General features: G+C 41.0%; 3 protein-coding genes across 3 annotated transcripts in view; all 3 read left to right on the top strand.

Moving 5' to 3' along the window:
- LOC120419903 (pre-mRNA-splicing factor ATP-dependent RNA helicase PRP16-like) overlaps positions 1–20,442 on the top strand; it is a 60,516-nt gene extending 40,074 nt beyond the window's left edge. Inside the window, exon 4 of the mRNA XM_052706376.1 lies at positions 20,331–20,442. The gene's annotated coding sequence lies outside the window, so the exon portion shown is untranslated. The remainder of the gene's footprint in view (positions 1–20,330) is intronic.
- LOC120419905 (protein trapped in endoderm-1) overlaps positions 1–25,460 on the top strand; it is a 48,089-nt gene that overhangs the window by 21,997 nt on the left and 632 nt on the right. Inside the window, exons 2-4 of the mRNA XM_039582773.2 lie at positions 20,331–20,476; positions 20,545–20,748; positions 20,807–21,009. Coding sequence (XP_039438707.1) covers positions 20,331–20,476; positions 20,545–20,748; positions 20,807–21,009 — 553 coding nt within the window. The remainder of the gene's footprint in view (positions 1–20,330; positions 20,477–20,544; positions 20,749–20,806; positions 21,010–25,460) is intronic.
- LOC128092486 (ets DNA-binding protein pokkuri-like) lies at positions 10,994–11,994 on the top strand. Its single transcript, XM_052706378.1, has 2 exons — positions 10,994–11,668; positions 11,731–11,994. The coding sequence occupies exons 1-2, from the start codon at positions 11,533–11,535 to the stop codon at positions 11,895–11,897; spliced, it is 303 nt and encodes a 100-aa protein (XP_052562338.1). The 5' UTR covers positions 10,994–11,532; the 3' UTR covers positions 11,898–11,994.

Consider the following 25,460-nt stretch of genomic DNA (forward strand, 5'->3'; position numbering starts at 1 on the left):
TTGATACCCATATTGCCCCAAGTCGTATGGTTCGATTAAATGTCTCCCCCGGTAGAACCTTCCCCAAAGCACTGGCCACTCCGGGTGTGGCCAATCCTGTCAAAATGGCCATTTTCATCACCAGTATCAAAAACCATGAATTTTGATACCCATATTGCCCCAAGTCGTATGGTTCGATAAATGTCCACCCGGTAGAACCTTCCCTCAGGGCCATGGCCACTCCGGGTGTGGCCAATCCTGTCAAAATGGCCATTTTCATTACCAGTATCAAAAACCATGAATTTTGATACCCGTATTGCCCCAAGTCGTATGGTTCGATAAATGTCCCCCCGGTAGAACCTTCCCTCAGTGCCATGGCCACTCCGGGTGTGGCCAATCCTGTCAAAATTACCATTTTCATCACCAGTATCAAAAACCATGAATTTTGATACCCATATTGCCCCAAGTCGTATGGTTCGATAAATGTCCCCCCGGTAGAACCCTCCCTCAGGGCCATGGCCACTCATGGTGTGGCCAATCCTGTCAAAATGGCCATTTTCATCACCAGTATCAAAAACCATGAATTTTGATACCCATATTGCCCCAAGTCGTATGGTTCGATAAATGTACCCCCGGTAGAACCTTCCCTCAGGGCCATGGCCACTCCGGGTGTGGCCAATCCTGTCAAAATGGCCATTTTCATTACCAGTATCAAAAACCATGAATTTTGATACCCATATTGCCCCAAGTCGTATGGTTCGATAAATGTCCCCCCGGTAGAACCTTCCCTCAGGGCCATGGCCACTCCGGGTGTGGCCAATCCTGTCAAAATGGCCATTTTCATCACCAGTATCAAAAACCATGAATTTTGATACCCATATTGCCCCAAGTCGTATGGTTCGATAAATGTACCCCCGGTAGAACCTTCCCTCAGGGCCATGGCCACTCCGGGTGTGGCCAATCCTGTCAAAATGGCCATTTTCATTACCAGTATCAAAAACCATGAATTTTGATACCCATATTGCCCCAAGTCGTATGGTTCGATAAATGTCCCCCCGGTAGAATCTTCCCTCAGGGCCATGGCCACTCCGGGTGTGGCCAATCCTGTCAAAATGGCCATTTTCATCACCAGTATCAAAAACCATGAATTTTGATACCCATATTGCCGCATAGAACAGAATTCCTCCCAAGTTGGTGCACAACCTTGGTGTCTTTCAATGTGTGTATGTGTGTGTGAGCAATAAAATTACCACCGTCGATCCGTTTCTGACGGATTTTCAGTCAAAACTAAAATTGTTCAGAGGCTATCTGTTAGCATATATAGTCCGCATGAAATGTGGCAACATGACGCAAATTTTGCCTCGTCTCCTGCTTTCTTGGAACAGTCACGCGAGAATGTTGCACCATTGTTGCCACATTTCATTCGTTGCAGACCAGTACCAAGCATGCAACATTTTCGTAACGCGCGACATTTTTCGTTTTTCTGGATTGACACCTCACCAGAATAGAGCCCTTAGGACAAAGTTCTTTGTCAAAAGTGACATTACAACAGAAAAGTGGTAAAATTACACATTTCCAGAGGTAAAATTACACCTTTTTTCTGACATAAAAGATGTACCCCTTCCCAGATGTAATATTACCATGATTTTTTTTTCTGTGTGCTTTCCTCGCTTCGCAACTTCTCAAAGGCCTCTATCATGCTGATCAATACCGGCGCCGGCCACGACCAGTGGTAGGGTCACGGGGAAGTGGATGGGAATGTTAGTCCGATACTTGAGTGATAGAGACCGCCCAATCGACTGCATCTCCGACAAAGTATCACATGAGTTTTGAGGGGGTTAGTAGATGGGTATGAGGTCAGGATTCACGAGTGCCAGTGATGTGACTATGAGCATTTTGTTTATCGGTTGAAAATTTTAAATCTTAGGCAGCCGACTGCGGAAAGATAGATAGTTTATTATTTAAAAAGTTTTTTTTATCGAACGCGTGCCAGCCGAGCAGTAGTGCTATGGGCTGTACTTATCAGTATATTTTTACTGTTTTTACAATTTAGATAACGCTAGCAAATTTCAAAAAATAGTAAATAAATGACGCTTTACTCTTCATAAAATCGATAGTTTGACGAGTTAATACTAGAACTGCCAGTAGGAATAAATTTTTACGATCATTTACGACGAAAATAATCGCGAAAAAACAGGACTGCGCGTCCTCAGAAGCACTGCACTTAAGAAGGCATTATTCAATTATTATGAACAATCACCCCATGCACACAAACAGCGACACAAAAGAGACGAAAATTATCGCAAAAAAACAGAACTGCGCGTCCCCAAAAGCACTCAGTTAATCTAAATTTTACCAAACGTCTTATTTTTGTATAAAAACCATTTTCAAACTTGAGTACCTATCTAAGCGATTCTTATCAATAGCCCAGCGCCAAAAATGCGCTTAAAATAACACAACAAAAGTTTTCTTAAATTATGAATATACCGTAATCTGGGGTGAATCGGGACTACAGTCTGAATAGGGACAGCAGTTTTTAGAGCACTTAAAGCTTTCAAATTTGGAAATGGATGTACACATTTTGTTGGTCTGAGTCTGTTCTAACCGAAACCAACCAGAAAAATCAAAATATTGTGCTTCAACTTGGTTAAAACGGCTGTCCCAATTCGCCCCATGTGTCCCGATTGACCCCAGTTTCTTACAAACGTAATAAACTAAATTTACCGCATACAAAATATTTTAGCAATCATAGATCTAAAACAATGGTTTGCGTAGAAACCATTGAACTTGCCGCACACATGCTCATCCCTTGACGCATGCAAAATCCCTTACAAGCCATTCACAGCCAGACAGGCAAAGAGAGATAGCGAGAGTGAGAGTAACTCGCTCTAGTTTAAACCGTTCTAAAAGTATGGGAAATCCGGGATGTGCTCCATCGGTCACATCATAGACCGGCCGTCCTTCTGCAAAACCCGTTTAACGATATATATTAACTTTAATTTGTTTACATTCGCGACTGCCACCAATGTAGCACCCCTCGGCTTTAAGCGAAATTTAGAAGAACAAAAATAAATGCCCGCTATAACTGGTACGTACGTACGTACGTACGTTGGATGTGTCGTTCACCACAATCCAGATCACCATCACCAGAGACCAGAGTCCAACCAGTCTGGACGCGAAACGAGAACCGCGTTTGGGAAATTAAGAGAGGAAAAAGTGTTTCCATGCTGCCCTTCCTTTCCACCCCACTATCAACCAAATGAAATGTGTTGTGTGTGATAAGTGGATTTTCATTGGCGAAATGCTTCGTGAAAATGTAAATTGATTTTTCTTTATTTTTGCTTTCAAAATGCATGCAAGTCTCCTGTATTCTAAAAAGGCACTTAGATGTTGTGTTTAGACATACAAAAAATAAAATATAAGACTTATTCATGTTATGAGGCAAAAATCACCCATTTTTCTCCAAATCATAAGACTTTTTAATCATTAAAATTAAACAAACAAATTGATAAAAACGGATCAATAATTCCAAAAAAATTGACATACTGAGATGCTTTTTGTTAATAAAAAAAGGTGCAGGTGGTTATGTTCGACATGACCAATATGACAAAGAACTTTGTACAAAACTCTAAAAATCATGCTATTTTTATTTATATTTTTTAATTCTTTGCCTATTTATTTAATCCTGAATAATTAATTCTAATAAAATGTATTCATCAATGGCACCTCTGTGGATGTAAATTGCCAAAACATCCCCCCCCTCCTTCCCAGAAAAAAACGGCAGCGATAGAGCTGCATCCGGAAATCATGGACTTTACAACCACTATCAAAATGGCAATTTTCATGTCCAGTCCCAAAATCCATGTTGCCAAAATCGTATGGTTCGATAAATATCCCTGGCAGAAACATTCCTAAGGGAAATGATAACTCCGGGTGTGGCCAATCCTGTCAAAATGGCCATTTTCATTACCAGTATCCAAAACCATGAATTTTGATACCCATATTGCCCCAAGTCGTATGGTTCGATAAATGTCCCCCCGGTAGAACCTCCCCTCAGGGCCATGGCCACTTCGGGTGTGGCCAATCCTGTCAAAATGGCCATTTTCATTACCGGTATCAAAAACCATGAATTTTGATACCCATATTGCCCCAAGTCGTATGGTTCGATAAATGTCCCCCCGGTAGAACCTTCCCTCAGGGCCATGGCCACTCCGGGTGTGGCCAATCCTGTCAAAATGGCCATTTTCATTACCAGTATCAAAAACCATGAATTTTGATACCCATATTGCCCCAAGTCGTATGGTTCGATAAATGTCCCCCCGGTAGAACCTTCCCTCAGGGCCATGGCCACTCCGGGTGTGGCCAATCCTGTCAAAATGGTCATTTTCATCACCAGTATCAAAAACCATGAATTTTGATACCCATATTGCCCCAAGTCGTATGGTTCGATAAATGTCCCCCCGGTAGAACCTTCCCTCAGGGCCATGGCCACTCCGGGTGTGGCCAATCCTGTCAAAATGGCCATTTTCATTATCAGTATCAAAAACCATGAATTTTGATACCCATATTGCCCCAAGTCGTATGGTTCGATAAATGTCCCCCCGGTAGAACCTTCCCTCAGGGCAATGGCCACTCCGGGTACGGCCAATCCTGCCAAAAAGGCCATTTTCATTACCAGTATCAAAAACCATGAATTTTGATACCCATATTGCCCCAATTTATATGGTTCGATAATCTCCCCGGTAGAACCTTCCCTAAGGGCAATGGCCACTCCGGGTGTTGCCAATCCTGTCAAAATGGCCATTTTCATCACCAGTATCAAAAACCATGAATTTTGATACCCATATTGCCCCAAGTCGTATGGTTCGATAAATGTCCCCCCGGTAGAACCTTCCCTCAGGGCAATGGCCACTCCGGGTACGGCCAATCCTGCCAAAAAGGCCATTTTCATTACCAGTATCAAAAACCATGAATTTTGATACCCATATTGCCCCAATTTATATGGTTCGATAAATCTCCCCGGTAGAACCTTCCCTAAGGGCAATGGCCACTCCGGGTGTTGCCAATCCTGTCAAAATGGCCATTTTCATCACCAGTGTCAAAAACCATGAATTTTGATACCCATATTGCCCCAAGTCGTATGGTTCGATAAATGTCCCCCCGGTAGAACCTTCCCTCAGGGCAATGGCCACTCCGGGTACGGCCAATCCTGCCAAAAAGGCCATTTTCATTACCAGTATCAAAAACCATGAATTTTGATACCCATATTGCCCCAATTTATATGGTTCGATAAATCTCCCCGGTAGAACCTTCCCTAAGGGCAATGGCCACTCCGGGTGTTGCCAATCCTGTCAAAATGGCCATTTTCATCACCAGTATCAAAAACCATGAATTTTGATACCCATATTGCCCCAAGTCGTATGGTTCGATAAATGTCCCCCCGGTAGAACCTTCCCTCAGGGCCATGGCCACTCCGGGTGTGGCCAATCCTGTCAAAATGGTCATTTTCATCACCAGTATCAAAAACCATGAATTTTGATACCCATATTGCCCCAAGTCGTATGGTTCGATAAATGTCCCCCCGGTAGAACCTTCCCTCAGGGCCATGGCCACTCCGGGTGTGGCTAATCCTGTCAAAATGGCCATTTTCATTATCAGTATCAAAAACCATGAATTTTGATACCCATATTGCCCCAAGTCGTATGGTTCGATAAATGTCCCCCCGGTAGAACCTTCCCTCAGGGCAATGGCCACTCCGGGTACGGCCAATCCTGCCAAAAAGGCCATTTTCATTACCAGTATCAAAAACCATGAATTTTGATACCCATATTGCCCCAATTTATATGGTTCGATAAATCTCCCCGGTAGAACCTTCCCTAAGGGCAATGGCCACTCCGGGTGTTGCCAATCCTGTCAAAATGGCCATTTTCATTATCAGTATCAAAAACCATGAATTTTGATACCCATATTGCCCCAAGTCGTATGGTTCGATAAATGTCCCCCCGGTAGAACCTTCCCTCAGGGCAATGGCCACTCCGGGTACGGCCAATCCTGCCAAAAAGGCCATTTTCATTACCAGTATCAAAAACCATGAATTTTGATACCCATATTGCCCCAAATTGTATGGTTCGATAAATGTCCCTGGTAGAACCATCCCAGGGCCATGGCCAATATCCTACCAGTTTGGTCCCAACCAACCGTCCCCTAACATGACAGTTTTCGTGAGTTGCGCGTATCCACCGACAGATTGCAAGTGGGCCTCGTCGGAGTACGCCCATCAAATACGCAACTCAAAATTTGCATAGGAAACTTTTTTTTCGTGACGGCTTTTGTGGCACGCTCACTTCAACAGTTCTAGACTTATATTTGAACGTGGCGTATCTCTAAACAAGTTTTTAAAGAAAGTGATTCCATAATGCTTATTTTGTCGTTTTAAACCAAAACAAGGCAAAAACTATATTTAATTAAACTATTCGCCATTTTCAAAAATTTGGCTAGATAATATCGAAGGCCGCCATCTTAGGCCCACTGGGCCCACAAAACGGGGTACGCTCAGTTTGTATGGGAGCTGTCAACATGCTCCCGGGCTGGTCCCAACCCAATTGCCCCAAATCATTCTGGTTTCCCAGAGAACGTCCTAACAATCTTCTTATAACAGAATTCCTCCCAAGTTGGTGCACAACCTGTGTCTTTCCATGTGTGCATGTGTGTGTGTGTGTGTGAGCAATAAAATTACCACCGTCGATCCGTCTCTGACCGATGTTCAGTAGGCACTAAATTGTTCAGAGGCTATCTGTTAGCTTATATAGTTCGCATGAAATGCGGCAACATGGCGCAAATTTTGCCTCGTCTCCTGCTTTCTTGGAACAGTCACGCGAGAATGTTGCACCATTGTTGCCACATTTCATGCGGACTATATAAGCTAACAGATAGCCTCTGAACAATTTTAGTTTTAACCGAAAATCCGTCAGAGACGGATCGACGGTGGTAATTTTATTGCTCACACACACATGCACACATTCACTGAAAAAACCCAACATAGCAAAATCAAATGTTTTTTCACGTGAGCTACTCCAAAAACCAACACGATAACTTCACGTGATTTTCCTGTGACTCTCACATGCTTATCATTTCAAATGAATGTGAAAATCATTCAGCTCCAGCTGATCATTAGGAAAAAAACATTCACTCATCTTTTGCATGGTGTTCACGCGGGATTCAAATGAATTTCACTTTGATTTGCCCCAATCGACTTGTCTTTTGGTTTTGAAGTGGAAGTCACGTGAGATTCAAATGAATTTCATTCTGATTTGCCCTAATCGACTTGTCCGTTGATTTCCAAGTGAAATTCACGTTATTTTTAAATGCTATCGATGATGAAAATTAATCCTAAAGTAAGATGGCAATTTTCAATGGGTACGAGTTGGAGCACTTTTAATTTTAATTTGCTCCCGAAAAAAGTGGTTTTAATATTTTAAGTATTTCAGGATTATGTGGTAAGTATTTTCTTATTAATTCTTTAAAAAATTGAATACTAAGCAGACAATTTTATACCATTTTTCCAGGAAATCACGGATAGGCTAATTTCCAGCGAAACTTAGTCATTTCCATGGAAGAGACTTTTCCAGGACCTCCGTGTGGTGAAAGATCCGGTGTGTGGCCAAGGAGTCACGGATCGCTGATCGTTCAGAATGTGCGTGCTTCTTATTTTTAAGTGTGAATTGTAAAACAATTTTGAAAGTTAAATTTCTCGAAAAAGTGTTTGTTATGTGTTATTTATATTATAAAAATAAAAGGCAAAACTCAAAAACATATGAAACGTATTTTAATAATATGCTACAAAAAATTTCACTTGAAACTGAACAGAAAATCATTTGATATTAATGTGCAATTCATTTCATTCCTATAAACATTTCATGTGATAATCATATGCAATGACACGTGAGGTTAACGTGATTTGCCTTTGAATCTACCACGTCGCGCGATGAATTTTGTTCAAGTGATTTGCACATGACATTCCCATGTAAAGTCGTATGGGGCAGAATCACGTGTGAAACATGTGATATTGCTATGTGTCTTTCTTTCAGTGTTGAAATACACAGGCTGTGCAACAACTTGGGAGGAATTCTGAATGATTTCATTTATCGAACCATACGACTTGGGGCAATATGGGTATCAAAATTCATGGTTTTTGATACTGGTAATGAAAATGGCCATTTTGACAGGATTGGCCACAGCCGGAGTGGCCATTGCACAGTGTTCGGAATGGCAAAATTAAGTGGAATAAATTGATAACTCTTTTATTTGACGTCCTTGCCAAATGGTGTCTTCGGAAGAGTTGTTGTACTTGATAAGGGCTATCTTTTAAAGTTATTGACATACAGGGTGACGATCTTCCAGGGTGTCAACCAAAAACTAACTCTGTTGGATGACGTTGTAGGGCTTTGGTTTCTTGGGCAAAGTTGTAGAGGAGAAAAATTTATGAAGGTTTGTCGAAGGCGCCAAATTTGTAGCTCTTAATCTACTCGAGATATACGCCATTTTTGCAAAAATGGTCCAAAAAGCACTTTTTTGAGATAACTTAAAATGTTAGCGTTTTAGCGGCCTGCTATGTTCTGAAGAGTTGTTTATGACATAAAATTACATATCTTTGCCGAAGACAGCAAAATGTTTTGAGCTTTTATTGAGGAGTTATAACCATTTTAAGTGATTTTGAGCCTATTTTCAAGTGCAATGTTTTCAAAATGGCGCTTTTTGGCGCAAAACCGAACAATGCACCTGAAAGTACACACTTTCAACTACATTTCGTGAAAATATCTCCGTGTTTATTGGTGTCTTTTTTCAGATATCTCAATTTGAATTTTCCGATTTTAAATCAATTTATTTATAAATGTGATTCGAAATCATAATGAATACAAGGTGAAAATCGGTAAATTGAAGGGTAAATTGATCGATTTTTATGGAAAATACATTGTCTATGAAAAAATACGACAACGTTTCCAGAGTGACCAAACATAAAAGGAAATTCCTAATTTTAAATATTAACAATTATTTAAAATTTTCACTTACATTATTTTTGGGAAAAACATGTATTTATTCATAATTTTAAAATGTGTATCATAATTTTAAGCATGAACAATGTTTTATTGCGGGCGTCAATAATTAGAGTTCACGTGCGGTGATACGACCGCAAGATAATGGTCGCATGACAGCCGCAAGACAACCGCAGAACAATTTTTTGGCTGTTGTCAAAGGTTGCCTTGAGTTTTGAGCTGACCTTTTGGAAAATATTCAAAACAAACCAAGTTGACAGCCAAATCAACGCAGAATTTCAGTTCAACTTGCTGATTTTTACACTGCGGTAATAAGGCGGCAATAATCTCCTGTCACTCACAGCGAAGGAGAAACGTGATTTTATCTCGCAATAAGCAATATTAAAATCGATCAATTTACCCTTTCAATTTACCGATTATTACCACGTTTCAATAAGATTCCGCTTAAAAATTATAAATAAATTGATTAAAAACCGTCAAATTAAAATTGAGATACAGTGGACTCTCTCGTTGTCGATATTGAAGGGACCATCGAGAGAAGTCCCGCCCGTGTGGATCAATCGGACCGCGCACTGGACTCACAATCCAGAGGTCGACGGTTCGAATCCCGCGGCGGGCGCTCTAAAATTATTTGTGTAAATATGGGTATTCGGCGCCGTCGCTCCGTGCCATACTTTCATACACTTAGGAGCCCAGGGCGGCGAAGTCCTTGTAGATAAAAAGGAAGACACTAGTGGTTGGTCATAGCAATGGTGGCCGACAGCTATAAAGTCAACTTCGTTCGTTTTTCATCGAGAGAAGGAGTTATGAAATTATAGAACAAAAAATCAAAGCAATCTATTTGAAGGGACTGAAAAATTTATTGACAGCTGGAGTAATATTGATATCGAGAAGATCGACAACCAGAGAGTCCACTGTATCTCTATATCGACACCGATAGACACGGAGATATTTTCAGAAAATGTAGTTGAATGTGTGTACTTTCATGTGCATTGTTCGGTTTTGCGCCAAAATGCGCCATTTTGAAAACATCGCAACTTGAAAATAGGCTCAGAATCACTTACAAATTGTTATAACTCCTCAATAAAGGCTCAAAACATTTTGCTGTCTTCGGCAAAGATATGTAATTTTATGTCATTAACAACTCTTCAGAACATAGCAGGCCGCTAAAACGCTAACATTTTAAGTTATCGCAAAAAAGTGCTTTTTGGACCATTTTTGCAAAAATGGCGTATATCTCGAGTAGATTAAGAGCTACAAATTTGGCGCCTTCGACAAACCTTCATAAATTTTTCTCCTCTACAACTTTGCCCAAGACACCAAAGCCCTACAACGTCATCCAACAGAGTTAGTTTTTGGTTGACACCCTGGAAGGTCGTCACCCTGTATGTCAATAACTTTAAAAGATATCAAGTACAACAACTCTTCCGAAGACACCATTTGGCTAAAAGGTCAAATACAGGAGAAATCAATTTATTCAATTGCCCCGAGGGAAGGTTCTACCGGAGACATTAATTTATCGAACCATACAAATTGGGGCAATATGGGTATCAAAATTCATGGTTTTTGATACTGGTAATGAAAATGGACATTTTGGCAGGATTGGCCACAACCAGGGCTCTAAAAGGGATCGATCACTGATAGTGATCGCACGATATTTGACACAGCTAGCCTATCAGCTGTCATTTTCCATTTGATCGTTGATAGAGAACTCAGAACGCCTATCATGAATTCAGTGCTAAGTGATCGCTCAAAAGAGGGCCGGTCGCATGAACGTTACACTCAGTGAGCTCACATGTATTTAAACCGAGAGATTGCCGATTTTGACTCTCAAAGAGTTACTCTGACTTGACGGCTTGCCTTCTCTGTCTCTGCTGCTCTCTGCTCTCTTTAATTTGCATTGCTTACTTGGATGAGATAAACAAAAATAAACCCATCCAGGTTTTGCAAATATTGTCAATTTTGTGTCTTTTTTTTGAAGAAGGACCATCGTGTCGGATAGGGATGCCGAGGGATCTTTTGTTCAAGTTTTCCCACGGTGCGCTGGCCGGACTCCGGAGTATGGATGACGGCGGATTCGATTCTCAAGCCGAAAGTCCACCGCAAACCAAGAACAGCTGCATACGTGTTCCAAGAACAGCTGCTTACGTGTTCCAAGAACAGCTGCATACGTGTTCCAGAAGTCGTTCAGCAGTAGCAGTATTCACACCCAGAACCGCACTTCCGGTGGCAAAAGCTCTGATTCCGAGGAGAAAAATTCTACTGCCGTTTATCACCGCCCACTTTCCCTTCCGGACCGCAAGCTTCAGTTGCTGAAGCAACCAGAGCCCTCCGTTGACGCCCATTTTCTAGGAGACCCAACACCTTGGCCAACTCCAGCTGCTAGATACCAAGACTCTTCAATACCCGGTTTTGGTCTTGCAGGACAACAGCAGCAATGCGAACGCCAACAGCAGCTCGCCCAGCGCCGGTGACGGATTAAGCAACGGAAACTCGTCCAATGGATCGTCCAGCATCTCCAACGGTCCACACGCTGAACCTGAAGTCGTCGACCCTATCACCACCGTTGCATCACTCCCGGTGTGTTTTTACCTTCAAGCGGGAGTTCTTTCTTGACGGACCGGAACCCAATACCAGTAAGTACTTTCTCCTACTGACCTCGAATCAGGATGTTCCTACCCAACTCTCCTTTCTCCAGATGGCTGCCTCCCGTGGAAATTTTCTGGAGTAACTGCTGAACGATCCGGCCCAGCGCTACACACACGGGATACGGGCTGGGCTGGGTTGGCCAAGCTGTGGGACAAGCAGAAGATCTACATGTCGATGAACTACGACAAGATATCGCGAGCGCTGCGTTACTACTAGCGCATCAACGTTCTTCGGCGTGATGGCTGGAGAAAGGATGACGGAGATTAAAATTAAAAATTTAAATCCTAAATTGAAACATAGATTGCTGATTTGATTAAACACAACAATAAAGCTTATTTTTTTAGTGTAAGGCTGGTACAACTTTCATTTGAAGTTTTTGTTCCCCCCCCCCTCCCCCTTAAAAATTAGCCCGAAAAATCAGGGGCCAAAAAAAATGTTTTAAAAAAAAATCAAAATATCAATGGATATTTAAGTACAATCAGCTGAAATCAATTTAAATGCATTTCCCTACGTGTAGAATCATTTTTAGCATGTTTGGGTTAATTTAAAAATCTTTAGAATTTTTGAAAAATTTTAATGTTCAAGTTTTTTTTTGCTAAAATTTTTATTTTCGTCGAATCTTTCATTTTTTGAAAATTAATGATTGCAAAACAACTGAACTAGTATAAAATTTATTTTAAAACACTTTTCCATTCAAATGCTGAAACTATGGCTTGTTATTTCAATATATATTTTTTTAGTTTATTGCACCCTCCCCTCGACCCTTTTTGTATGGATCGTGGACAATCACCATCCCCCCCCCCCCCCTAAAGTGTCCACGTGGTTCCCTTCCGTCAGACGGCTGAACTAGGGGACCATCGATAAACCACGTGGACACCTTAGGGGGAGGGGGGGGGATTAGCGATTGTCCACGCTCCATACGAAAAGGGGAGCGTTTTTTTTTATTACGTAACGCAAAAAAAAATGGAATTTTGGACCACCTCCCCCCCATCCCAACAAAATTTCCATACATTTTTTTAAAATTTTGTATGGAGCGTAACACAGCCTCCGACCCCCCCTCACCCCAACTGCGTTACGTAATAAAAGAACGCTCCCAAGGATTTGTTTTGTAATTTTCCTCGAGGGGGGGAGGGGGAGGGGTCTGACATTTCAAAAAAACTGTCCACGTGGATAGTCCCTAGGCGCGCGGACAATTTCCAATTCAAGCAACAAAAAAATCAAACTCAAAACCGAGCTCAAAATTCAAAAAAAAACTGCCTTCGGTTATCCGCCGGGCACTCGACTAGCAACAGTCAGTGATAGAGAAAAAGAGCTGTCGATTGATAGCTATCATTGCAAAATTGATCGAAATTCCGATCAAATGTCAAACGAACCAGTGATACGCGAATGAATTTCGGGAGAGAGTCAATTGAGCATTTGAGTGACTTTGTGTGGCACTCATTCATTCGTGTGTGTTTGAGCGAAAGCAGAATGTCTAGGTCAGGCAGTCGTCGCGAAAATGAGAGAAGAACTCAATCAACTGTCAGAAAAAATGTCGATCCATCACAACCCCTGGCCACAACCGAAGTGGCCATGGCCCTGGGGAAAGTTCTACTGGCGACATTTATCGAACCATACGACTTAGGACGGTACCAAAAATCATGAATTTTGATACCCATATTGCCCCAAGTCGTATGGTACCGTAAATGTCCTCCCGGGAAAGCCTTCCCCAGGGCACTGGCCACTCCGGGTGTGGCCAATCCTGTCAAAATGGCCATTTTCATTACCAGTATCAAAACCATGAATTTTGATACCCATATTGCCCCAAGTCGTATGGTTCGATTAAATGTCTCCCCCGGTAGAACCTTCCCCAAAGCACTGGCCACTCCGGGTGTGGCCAATCCTGTCAAAATGGCCATTTTCATCACCAGTATCAAAAACCATGAATTTTGATACCCATATTGCCCCAAGTCGTATGGTTCGATAAATGTCCACCCGGTAGAACCTTCCCTCAGGGCCATGGCCACTCCGGGTGTGGCCAATCCTGTCAAAATGGCCATTTTCATTACCAGTATCAAAAACCATGAATTTTGATACCCGTATTGCCCCAAGTCGTATGGTTCGATAAATGTCCCCCCGGTAGAACCTTCCCTCAGTGCCATGGCCACTCCGGGTGTGGCCAATCCTGTCAAAATTACCATTTTCATCACCAGTATCAAAAACCATGAATTTTGATACCCATATTGCCCCAAGTCGTATGGTTCGATAAATGTCCCCCCGGTAGAACCCTCCCTCAGGGCCATGGCCACTCATGGTGTGGCCAATCCTGTCAAAATGGCCATTTTCATCACCAGTATCAAAAACCATGAATTTTGATACCCATATTGCCCCAAGTCGTATGGTTCGATAAATGTACCCCCGGTAGAACCTTCCCTCAGGGCCATGGCCACTCCGGGTGTGGCCAATCCTGTCAAAATGGCCATTTTCATTACCAGTATCAAAAACCATGAATTTTGATACCCATATTGCCCCAAGTCGTATGGTTCGATAAATGTCCCCCCGGTAGAACCTTCCCTCAGGGCCATGGCCACTCCGGGTGTGGCCAATCCTGTCAAAATGGCCATTTTCATCACCAGTATCAAAAACCATGAATTTTGATACCCATATTGCCCCAAGTCGTATGGTTCGATAAATGTACCCCCGGTAGAACCTTCCCTCAGGGCCATGGCCACTCCGGGTGTGGCCAATCCTGTCAAAATGGCCATTTTCATTACCAGTATCAAAAACCATGAATTTTGATACCCATATTGCCCCAAGTCGTATGGTTCGATAAATGTCCCCCCGGTAGAATCTTCCCTCAGGGCCATGGCCACTCCGGGTGTGGCCAATCCTGTCAAAATGGCCATTTTCATCACCAGTATCAAAAACCATGAATTTTGATACCCATATTGCCGCATAGAACAGAATTCCTCCCAAGTTGGTGCACAACCTTGGTGTCTTTCAATGTGTGTATGTGTGTGTGAGCAATAAAATTACCACCGTCGATCCGTTTCTGACGGATTTTCAGTCAAAACTAAAATTGTTCAGAGGCTATCTGTTAGCATATATAGTCCGCATGAAATGTGGCAACATGACGCAAATTTTGCCTCGTCTCCTGCTTTCTTGGAACAGTCACGCGAGAATGTTGCACCATTGTTGCCACATTTCATTCGTTGCAGACCAGTACCAAGCATGCAACATTTTCGTAACGCGCGACATTTTTCGTTTTTCTGGATTGACACCTCACCAGAATAGAGCCCTTAGGACAAAGTTCTTTGTCAAAAAAAAAAAAAAAAACAAACAAACTATAAATTATGAATTAACATTTGAAGCATTTAAGCGACACTAACACAAATACTCTCCCTTTTTCTCTGACCCCAAACCACTTCAAGTGGTGTGGATTAATCTACGCGCGGGCCACCACCAGATCCAAAATTAAATGGTTTTTCCGGAGGGGACACGATCGCAGTACCACATCTGGTGGCAGTCAGTCCCCATGCAAGGGGGCGGGGAATTGTTGCAAGAACAGTGGTTTTCTTTGTATTTTTGTTTACAAACTCATGGCAGCAATGACCGAGGGCCGTTGAGTTGAGTTTGTGTACATTTTCCAGTTACGCTTCCAACGACGTAATCTCGTTACAGGAAGGGAACCCAGAAAGACTGACTTTGAACAAGTTTTAAGATGTTTAATTAGATTGCCGTTAGATGATTGATGATTTTTTTTTCTAGTGTTATAAAAGTTATCTAGATTATGATCGATTGTTGCACATCCCTTTTTTGATGCAAAATTGAATTAACAACCTCTTTTTGCGTTGCGAATTATGCTTAATTTGAAATACAGTCCCTAGTTTAGTCCAGACTCGATTATCCGAAGTTCGATTATCCGTAGGTTTGTATGGGACTTTGAATAATCGAATCACGACTAAAACAAATTCCGACAAGAATTTTTCACAATTTTTCAATATTTTAAGAACCTTAATACAAAACAATGAAATCTGAAGTGTTTTGAACAATTCTGATTATTTGTTTCATCAATTATTTGCTTTCGTGCAGGAAAATATCCTGTTGAAAAAAGTGTTTTTTGCTTGTTATGGACCCCCTTTTACTACACAGAAAAAAATGTTTAAATTTGGAAGGTGCAATTTTGAAAAGTTGAACATTACCTTTTTTAAGATGTATTTTTACCTCAATTTAGACTAAAAAAGTGACATTACACCATAAAAGTGGTAAAATGACACATTTTCAGAGGTAAAATTACACATTTTTCTGACATAAAAGATGTACCCCTTCCCAGATGTAATATTACCATGATTTTTTTTCTGTGTATAGGGTCTATCAAGATTTTTAAGCGAAGATGGCGTTACGAATGGTGCACGCCCGAAATGTCAAAATCGCGCAGTGGAACCAACATTAGGAAAAAAGATTGGCTGTCATGCTATGGCATACTTTTTTGTAATGTTGGTACCACTGCGTGATTTTGACATTTCGGGCGTTCACCATTCGTTACGCCATCTTCGCTTAAAAATCTGGATAGTGGCTTTAGTCCATAATCTGTTGTTTTTATATCAAATTTAACCGATATTTGATGTTTTGATGCATGGTGTGGGTCTCATGATAGATATAAAGATTAAAAAGGACATTTCTCGGGTGAGTTTTCAAAAAACCGTAAGAGCCATCGTGACCTCTTACACTAATTTTCGTTTTTCTCGAAAATGAGACAAAATTTCATTTATTTTTAGTTTGGGACACTTGAAGGACGTGTAGATGAACAATCTCGAGCGTTTTTGATATTAATTTTTCATAAGTAGGTCGAATACCGATGTAAAAAGGACTTTGTTTACGAATGGCTCTTACGGCTTTTTCAAAACTAATCCGAGATTTGTTAACTTTTCATTGTAAACAAATAAATGTTGTTAACAGAAATGGCTTAAAACAACATCACAACCTAAGATCAAAGAAACCGTGTCAAATACCACAGCTAACATAAAAATGATAAAGAAAAAGTTTTGATGCAATTTTTTTCTATATAAATTACTTAAATAGTTGACCAAAACAAACAATAGATTTGTTTTCAGTTGCTGAAAAAATTATTTTATTATTATATTATTTGTAATTGTAATTTGTAATTTGTAATTTATTGGAAACGATAGCCTGTTAGTATAATACTTTTTAACAGGTTAAGGAAGGACGTTGTGATGATTACTTTAGATCCAAAATAAACGAAACAAATTAACACCTAGATCTAGTTTTGTAGATGACTTCTCAAAGAACTTTTGAATGCTGATAAAGTTGGTTTGACCTTAACTTCTGTTGGTAGATTGTTCCAGCTTGAGATCCCAGCAATTAGCACACTTTTCCCACTTGACGTCGTGTGCTGCGGGACAATCAGCGATCGCGTTCGTTGCTGCTGGCCGTGGACAAGGTGATCCAGAATGTACTCCGGCAGGTCGTTGTTATAGCCCCGCCGCATAAAGCAGCATGTCCGGAAGTAGTAGTTCGCAGGCAAGTCGTGTCCGAGGATGGTGTGCCGTACATCTGCTGTAGTGTCACGGCGTCGCAGGTTGTACACGAAGCGTACTGCGGACTTGTAGCACCGGTGCAGTTGGTTCTTGAGCGCTACCGACAGTCCGTGATAGTACACGATGTCACAGTAAGTGAAAAACGGCACCACTACCGCTTGCACCAGCTTGCGCCGTGTTGGCCTCGAAAGCACACCAGCAAAACGGCGGAAAGTTCTCAGCATGTTGTAGGATTTTTGTACGACGCTGTTTACCTGATGCTCCCAGGTCATCCAACTGTCCATTTCCAGCCCAAGGTTGGTGACTTTGTCTGTGATCGGCACCACTTCCCCACAGAACAAGATGTTCGTCCGGGGCACAACTTCAGCAGCTCGGCGAAAAATAATAGCTTGCGTTTTTTTCGGATTCGGGTACAGGTGGTTCCGTGAAGCCCAACTTGCGATGGTAGCCAAATCCACGTTGATCGCAGCGATCAGTCGGTCGACTTCGGCGATTTCCCCCGAAATGTAGATTTGCAAGTCGTCAGCGTAGAGCTGGTACTTACATTTGAGGGAGGCTGGCAAACTGTTTATATAAAGGCTGAAGAGAAGTGCGCTTAGACAGGACCCCTGGGGAGTACCATCTGTAACCTCTCGCACCGCAGATAGCGCACTGCCGTGCCGGACCGATTGCTTCCTTCCTCGCAGAAACGACGAAACCAACTCACAAGCAGGCCCGGAGAACTGAAATTCTCGGTTGAGTTTGGCTGCCAGCAGGTGATGGTCGACACAGTTGAAGGCCAGCGAAAAATCCACCAGCACCATAGCCGTGCAGCGACCCGCGTCCAGGTTGCCGTAGATGTCGTGGGTGACCTTTGCCAAAGCAGTTGTTGTTCCGTAGCCCTTTCTGTAGCCGGATTGGTTGCGCGCTAGTAGGCGGTTGTTAGGGTTATCCAAGTGTTCGGTGATCTGGTTGAGCAGGATCTTTTCTAGCACTTTGGAAACGGCAGGCAGAACACTGATAGGGCGGTAGTCTTTTGGCAGAGCTGGGTTGGACGTTTTCGGGATGGGGGTCACGATCGCCGTTTTCCACAGCGCAGGGAAAGTCCGAGAGTCGATGATGGCGTTGAACAGATGGCAGAGTACTGGCAGAATGAACGGGCACAGCATCTTGAGGAACGAGATAGGGATACCATCTGTTCCGGTTGCGTTCGTGTCGATCTCGAAGATCTTCCTGCAGATTTCCTCCACGCTGGTATGGCGAAAACTGAACCCGTTTGCACCGTGATCAATCGCTGTTCTGTGATGTTTTCAAAAAAAATGTTTTGTTATTGATTTATTATAATAAAATATCATTTCAAACTTCAGTTAAGTGCAATTTACTATGGTTTGATTGATTACAAATTCTAACAGTTACACACAGAAAAAAAATCATGGTAATATTACATCTGGGAAGGGGTACATCTTTTATGTCAGAAAAAATGTGTAATTTTACCTCTGAAAATGTGTAATTTTACCACTTTTCTGTTGTAATGTCGCTTTTTCAGTCTAAATTGAGGTAAAATTACATCATAAAGAGGTAATATTCAACCTTCCAAATTTACACATTTTTTTACTGTTGCTGCAGCAATTTTGGTTAACATGAAAACAGCTATACTATACTTATACTCATGATGGAAAAAATATACAATTAGGTTGATTACAACCAGCATTTATTGTATGTTTAAAAAAAATGCTGCTTAAACACACAGTTTTCTTCATTTTTTAAGCTTAAATTAATAGGGGTCCACCTTTGGAAAAGTTTGGATTGTGTTATGTTGGACCACCTTAATTTTGCTCAAAATTGAACATGAAATTGAACTGCAGTTCTTCATTTTATTTTAGTAAAGTACCTCAAACTTACATTGTTTCGACTTACTGAACCGAAATAATTGGTCAAAAATGATTGGATAGTTAATTGAATCATAAAAGCGAAAAGATGTTTTGTTGTGAAAGTGCTAGTGGTTATGGCTGATTTCAGATGTCAAAACCAAAACGCTTATTTTTGCGTAAAGGGCAAGTTGATGTCGGTCAATATTATTTTGGGTGATGCAGAACATGCTAAATAAAAGATTTTTTTGTAATACCCGCTTAAAACTGTGATTTTATTGCATTTTTCATCAAAAAACCTTCAGAGGGTCCACTATAGGAAAGGGGTCCACTAATGTATAACGTACCCTATTAACATCAAATTCGAGTTCTGCAACTCCAGTTCTTTAGTGGTTTCTATTGCAAGTATCTGCTCGATCCAAGGAGTCCAAAGGCTTGATTTGGGAGGACACCCAGACCTCTTTCTAATCCAAGGAACCTTCTATCCGAAGGTTCGAACTGACGACCTTTGATCGCATTATAAAAAGCCCGTCAAATTTCGTACAAGTTTTTCCTTGTCCACTTTTTTATTAGTATTGTTTATTCGTCAACTTATGTAGATTACTTCCATCGTCGAAGACTACGATTACGTTGCATAGTCGGGATCCCTATTTGAAAGTGCATCTTAATTCTCCAAAAAGAGCAATAATGCAGGCAGGTTGCAGTAATAAGTCTTGTTACACTTTCAATTTAATTAAAATTTATAAGTTTTTCTAAAAATATATTTGTATTGATCATTCCTATATCCAATTTGCCCGGTCCCCTTATAGTTAATAAGGTTTCAACTCGTTTTTTTTTTCAAAATGGTACATTTTAAAACCTATTAGAAATGGTTAACTTGAATTCTCAATTTATATTCTATGATAATATCACAATATATTATCACAAAATTACTCAAACGCCATAACATGTGCTCTGCGCTAGACATACTGACTGACTGATCACCTGGATGAGAAGAACTGGTGACTAATGAAAGGTTAAAAAAAACTCAGCCCATACGTTGTTTGTAAAGGTTCCGTTACATAAGTGAGTCAGCTCTTAATCGATGGCATCAAGTTTGCGGAAATGTAAAGATCTAATAAAGGCAACTTTACCTGTTTGATTCCTAGATGTACTATTTTCTGTTTACAGGCCAATTATCACTTAGGGGCATTCTCCGGACCACATTTTTGCCATCTAAATTTCAAAAAATCAACCAACCTAAAGTTTACGTTTTCCCTTCGCAGGAAACCTCCTCACAGTAATAGCCCTCCTCAAATATCACAAGCTGAGGAAACATCCGACGACAGCGTTCGTGCTCTCGCTTAGCATATCAGATCTCTTTTTCTGTGCCGTAAATATGCCGCTGACGGCAATCAGATTTCATCATCAGGTATGATTGTAACCTGTTAAAAAAAATCATTACAAAATGCAAAACTACTTTTTTCCTTCTTTTTGTAGCAATGGACACTTGGCGAAGGCCTGTGCAAGGTTTTCCCGGTGTTTTTCTACGGCAACGTGGCGGTCTCAGTGCTCAGCATGGTTGGCCTCACTTTAAACCGGTTTACGTTAATTCTACACCCTAGTCGATACCCTAAGATTTACACACCAATCAGTCTGGCCCTGCAACTGTTTGGCATTTGGGCCTTTTCGTTTGGCATTATGGTAAGATATTTATTTAATTAAAATAAAAATCCTATTTTAAAAAGATCCTTATCCGCAGCTACTTCCCTTGTTCGAAATCTGGGGTCGGCTCGGCCTGGACGAGGAAACCTTCTCGTGCACCATTCTCAAGAAGGACGACAGCTCACCAAAGAAATTCATCTTCCTGTTTGGCGTCCTGGTGCCCTGCATAGTCATTTCTATCTCCTACTCGTGTATATTCTACACTGTGCACAAGCAGCGCGCCAAAGTGAAGGCACACAGGTATGATTAACAAATAAGTTCTTTTCAGAGCACTTAAATCAAATGTAATTTTTTAAGATGCTAGTCATGAACCAAAACAACGTTAAATTTCATTCAGATGTACAAAATCTAAAATTCGCCATTTTTTTAAACTGATTGAAAATCTTCAGAAAGCGATGAAGAAATAACTTTTGAGTACATTATAATGGGCTTACTGGTTCAAATTGTGTCATGTAACTGCTAATGACTTGTTTTTTTTGTCAACTTTGGCCGTTTCTTGACAAAATAAGTACCCGGCTATCAATTTCACCCCGGTTTATGGTACGCCGTATTTTTATCATTGATTGATTGATTGTTGTTTATTTGATCAATTTTCCTTTGACAGGAAAAACCACTAGAATGCTGGCATAAAAACCTGCTTCTCTTCGGTAAAAAATACAATAAATTAATACAATTATAAAGTAAATAATAAACTGCAGCTAAAGACAGAACTCCATCGGTGGAAACCTTTACAGGAGTTCGGAACTGGCTGTTACGGGCTGGAAAGAAATAAATGAAAAAAGAACCTACGAGATGAATGTGGCAAATGCAAATATAGAATGGACAACTGTATCGGAACAATAAATGAATTCTGAAGTTAAAGTTATAACATAATGTTTAACTTAAAATGTCAATGGATTTAATAAGTTTCTCAACTATATCAGGTTGAGCTAGATACAATTTCAAACGATCTTTGGAAATGCTTAGGGATGAATGCTTAGGGATAAGCCAAATTTATTAAAAAAGAAATTAAAGTAATTTGCACCTTTGAAAGTTATCGAGTTTTTTAAGCGAAGATGGCGTTCAAATGGTGAACGCCCGAAATGTCAAAATCACGCAGTGGTACCAAGATTACGGAACAAGTGTGCCATATGGCATGATAGCCACGTTTTTTTCTAATGTTGGTGCTACTGCGCGATTTTGACATTTCGGGCGTTCACCATTCGAACGCCATCTTCGCTTAAAAACCTGGATACTACGTTCACCAGACAATGTGGAAACATTTGGACGTTCAAGCAGATTATGATTTCTTGTGCCATGTTGGTGAGAAGAAAGTTCGAATTTAGTATTTGTATGAGTTTGGTTTGAAAAACTTTTATATATAAAAGAACAAACTTGAATAATGTAAATTCCTCTGACAGGCATAATGTTTTTTCTCTTTTGTATATAGATCAACGGTATGACTTCTAAGTGGAAGGTTGAAAATCGATTTAAGATATTTGTTTTGTACTATTTGAAGTTTATTTAGAAGATAATCGTAGGTATTCCCCCAGACGGCAGTTAAGTAAGACAGTAAAGAGTTGAATAAAGAATGATAAATCAGAATAAGAACATTTTTTGGAAGCTTATGCCTGATCTTAAAAACAATACCGGTTACTTTATTAAGTTTGAGGATTAACGAGTTAACATGTGAAGAGTGAAGACCAGTTAAGCCTGTTGTCCAAAAGAATACCCAAATATTTAAATTCAGATACAATATCAATATCTGGAAACTCAATTTTAGTTTGAATTAATGAGTTAGGTGTAGAAAGGCTGAAATTTTTGATATTGATGATATTTGTTTTTTTAATGTTCAATGTAAGTTTATTTATTCTAAAATATTCGGAAACTATCAAAAGGTCATGTTTCAAATTTAAATCATTTACAGAATTAAGTCTACTGTTATAAAATAAATAATCTAAGATCACCTTGAAGAGGTAAAAGAGAAAAGTCATTAAGATAAATAATAAAAAAACAAAGGACCAAGTACAGAACCTTGAGGGACTCCAACATCAATCAAATTCATTAAACTACTTATAAAAGTCTGTTTCAGTGTAAATTTTCAGAAAACTTTCTCAAAAAGTGTATTTGGTTCTGTGGTGCTCACCTAAGGCGCCAACATCTTGGCGGATTGTAAAACTAAGACAAACACATACACACGGGCGGCAGTCACGAACCAAGGCTGTATATCAAAGGTACTCGCGATCTTGATTTGCATTAGTGTGAGTGCATGGCTCCGTGCCACTAAAACCAAAACAATAACAAACGAACAATGGACCGTGCCAGGAAAACCAAAAGATAAACAATGTCAGTGTCAGTGGAGTGAGCGAGTCAGAGATAACGATTTTGACAACCGCACTACTACACACTCAATCGCGAGTACCTTAGGTAGAAAGCCATGGTCACGAACGGACTGCAGGAGTGAGAGGACGTGAGTGCAAAGGGCCGCAAGTAGCTCGCCCTGGAACCGGGAATCGTGGCCAAGCAGGAGAGTCCCTGGAAACCCGAAGTAGGTTCCCACAAATGGCGACGAGGATGGGATCCTCGCATTGGTCTCGCAACCGGTAAGTCCTTTTCGTTTGTTCTCCACCGGTGCAAAGAACAGGGCAAGAGAAGCAAGATAGCTTCAGCATCAGGTGGAGTGACTTAACGGACGAGGACGTGACGCAAAACGTGACGTCATCCGCAGACAAGAAGCCATAGAGTTATCTACGTGCGCATGTATTGCGTGTACGTACACAAAAAAAAGTGAGGTTAAATTTTGTACCGTCCAGCAAAACAAATGGCGTGCTAGTGTGCGTGAGAGCGGGCTTAGATAACTCTATAGAGTTATCTAAGCCCGCTCTCACGCACACTAGCACGCCATTTGTTTTGCTGGACGGTACAAAATTTAACCTCACTTTTTTTCGTGTACGTACACGCAATACATGCGCAAGTAGATAACTCTATGCACCGGAGAAAAAAACTGGAGACATCGTTTTTGTTGTGGTGGTGGTTGTTAGTTTTGACAACTTTGCTTAAAAGGGGGTTCGGCCATTGAGGTCGAAACGATAAACTGCCATCACAGCGGTAAAAACTATGTCGAAACAAACCCCTCGTTCGACAAAATGTGTATTATGACGACAAACAAAAAAAAAAAAAACGGACGAAGGAAAAAGGTAAATCAAAAAAATTATCGATGGCGATCAGCACCTGATTGGAAACGGAGTAACCCGCACCCCAAATCATCGAAGCCATGAGCCTTTAGCTCGGTATTGGGCTTCGAGCCCGGGTTGGAGCTACGAGCTCGGGATTGGGCTTCGAGCCCGGGAATGAGCCTTCGAGCTCGGGATTGGGCTACGAGCCCGGGATTGGGCTTCGAGCCCGGGATTGAGCTTCGAGTTCGGGATGGAGCTTCGAGCTCGTAAAACAAAACTCCGAGCTTCGAGCTCTTTAGGAGTCTGAGCTTCGAGCTCGTTAAAAAAACAAAACACCGAGCTTCGAGCTCTTCATGAGTATGAGCTTCGAGCTCATCAAAAGAAAAACAAAACTTCGAGCTTCGAGCTCTTCAGGAGTCTGAGCTTAGAGCTCGTTAACAAAATAAAATTCCGAGCTTCGAGCTCTTCAGAAGTCAGAGCTTAGAGCTCGTAAAAAAAACAAAACTCCGAGCTTCGAGCTCTTTAGGAATTAGAGCTTCGAGCTCGTTAAAAAAAACAAAACTACGAGCTTCGAGCTCTTCAGTAGACTGCATTTCAAGTTCGCTATAAAAAAAGAAGAAATTCTGAGCATCGAGCAAAAACAGAACTTCGAGCTACAAGCTCGAAAAAAAAAACGAAACAATCCTGCCAAAGAGCAAAGACCTCATAAAAAAACTAAATAGAGAAGTTATCGACACAATAAATAAGAAAAATAGTCGAGGTTTCAGAACCTTAGAAACTAAATCAAATCAGATATCAATAAAAATTAAGGGAGGATACTGCCAAGGGTAAAACCAGGTACAACTGACGGTACAACTATCTTACGTTCTTGTGCGTCACATGTACCAAATATCATAGAGTAAATAACTAATGAACAAAAATACAGCAATAATATAGTAAATATAAATATGTATACCCAAAATACATCAACTAAGGAACCATCATTGCATCACATTTGAAAAGGACTTTGTTATGTGATTATTTCTCTGACGCACGGTTCAATTCAGTTATGTCAGTTAACATCGCTATTACTATTCATGTTCTGTAATTCCTAGCCAAGAGCTTCATGTTAGTTATTTAGTTTGTCGTTGTCCGCATACAATTAATAGGCCTTATTTAACATCTATTTGAGAAAACGAGATGTGGTGCTCACCTAAGGCGCCAACATCTTGGCGGATTGTAAAACTAAGACAAACACATACACACGGGCGGCAGTCACGAACGGACTGCAGGAGTGAGAGGACGCGAGTGCAAAGGGCCGCAAGTTGCGCGCCCTGGAACCGGGAATCGTGGCCAAGCAGGAGAGTCCCTGGAAACCCGAAGTAGGTTCCCACAGGTTCAAACACTTTAACGCATAATTTGTCACTTCTAGCCTAGAAGTTTTAGGCTAATGCTTTGGAGTGCTTGGCGGATAAAAAATATCTAAAAGTATTTTTGATGCACTTTGAAAAAATGAGTTTTTTTCGACAACTTTTCTAAGGTGCGGGGCAGAATGGG

This window comes from Culex pipiens, chromosome 1 (assembly GCF_016801865.2).
Source record: "Culex pipiens pallens isolate TS chromosome 1, TS_CPP_V2, whole genome shotgun sequence".
Classification (NCBI taxonomy): Eukaryota; Metazoa; Arthropoda; class Insecta; order Diptera; family Culicidae; genus Culex; species Culex pipiens.

Bases quoted from the DNA above. Each gene is read 5' to 3' on its own strand.
- LOC128092486 (XM_052706378.1), top strand. From the start codon at position 11,533: ATGGATCGTCCAGCATCTCCAACGGTCCACACGCTGAACCTGAAGTCG. The intron at 11,669-11,730 runs GTAAGTACTTTC...TCCTTTCTCCAG, and splicing joins CGGACCGGAACCCAATACCA to ATGGCTGCCTCCCGTGGAAA.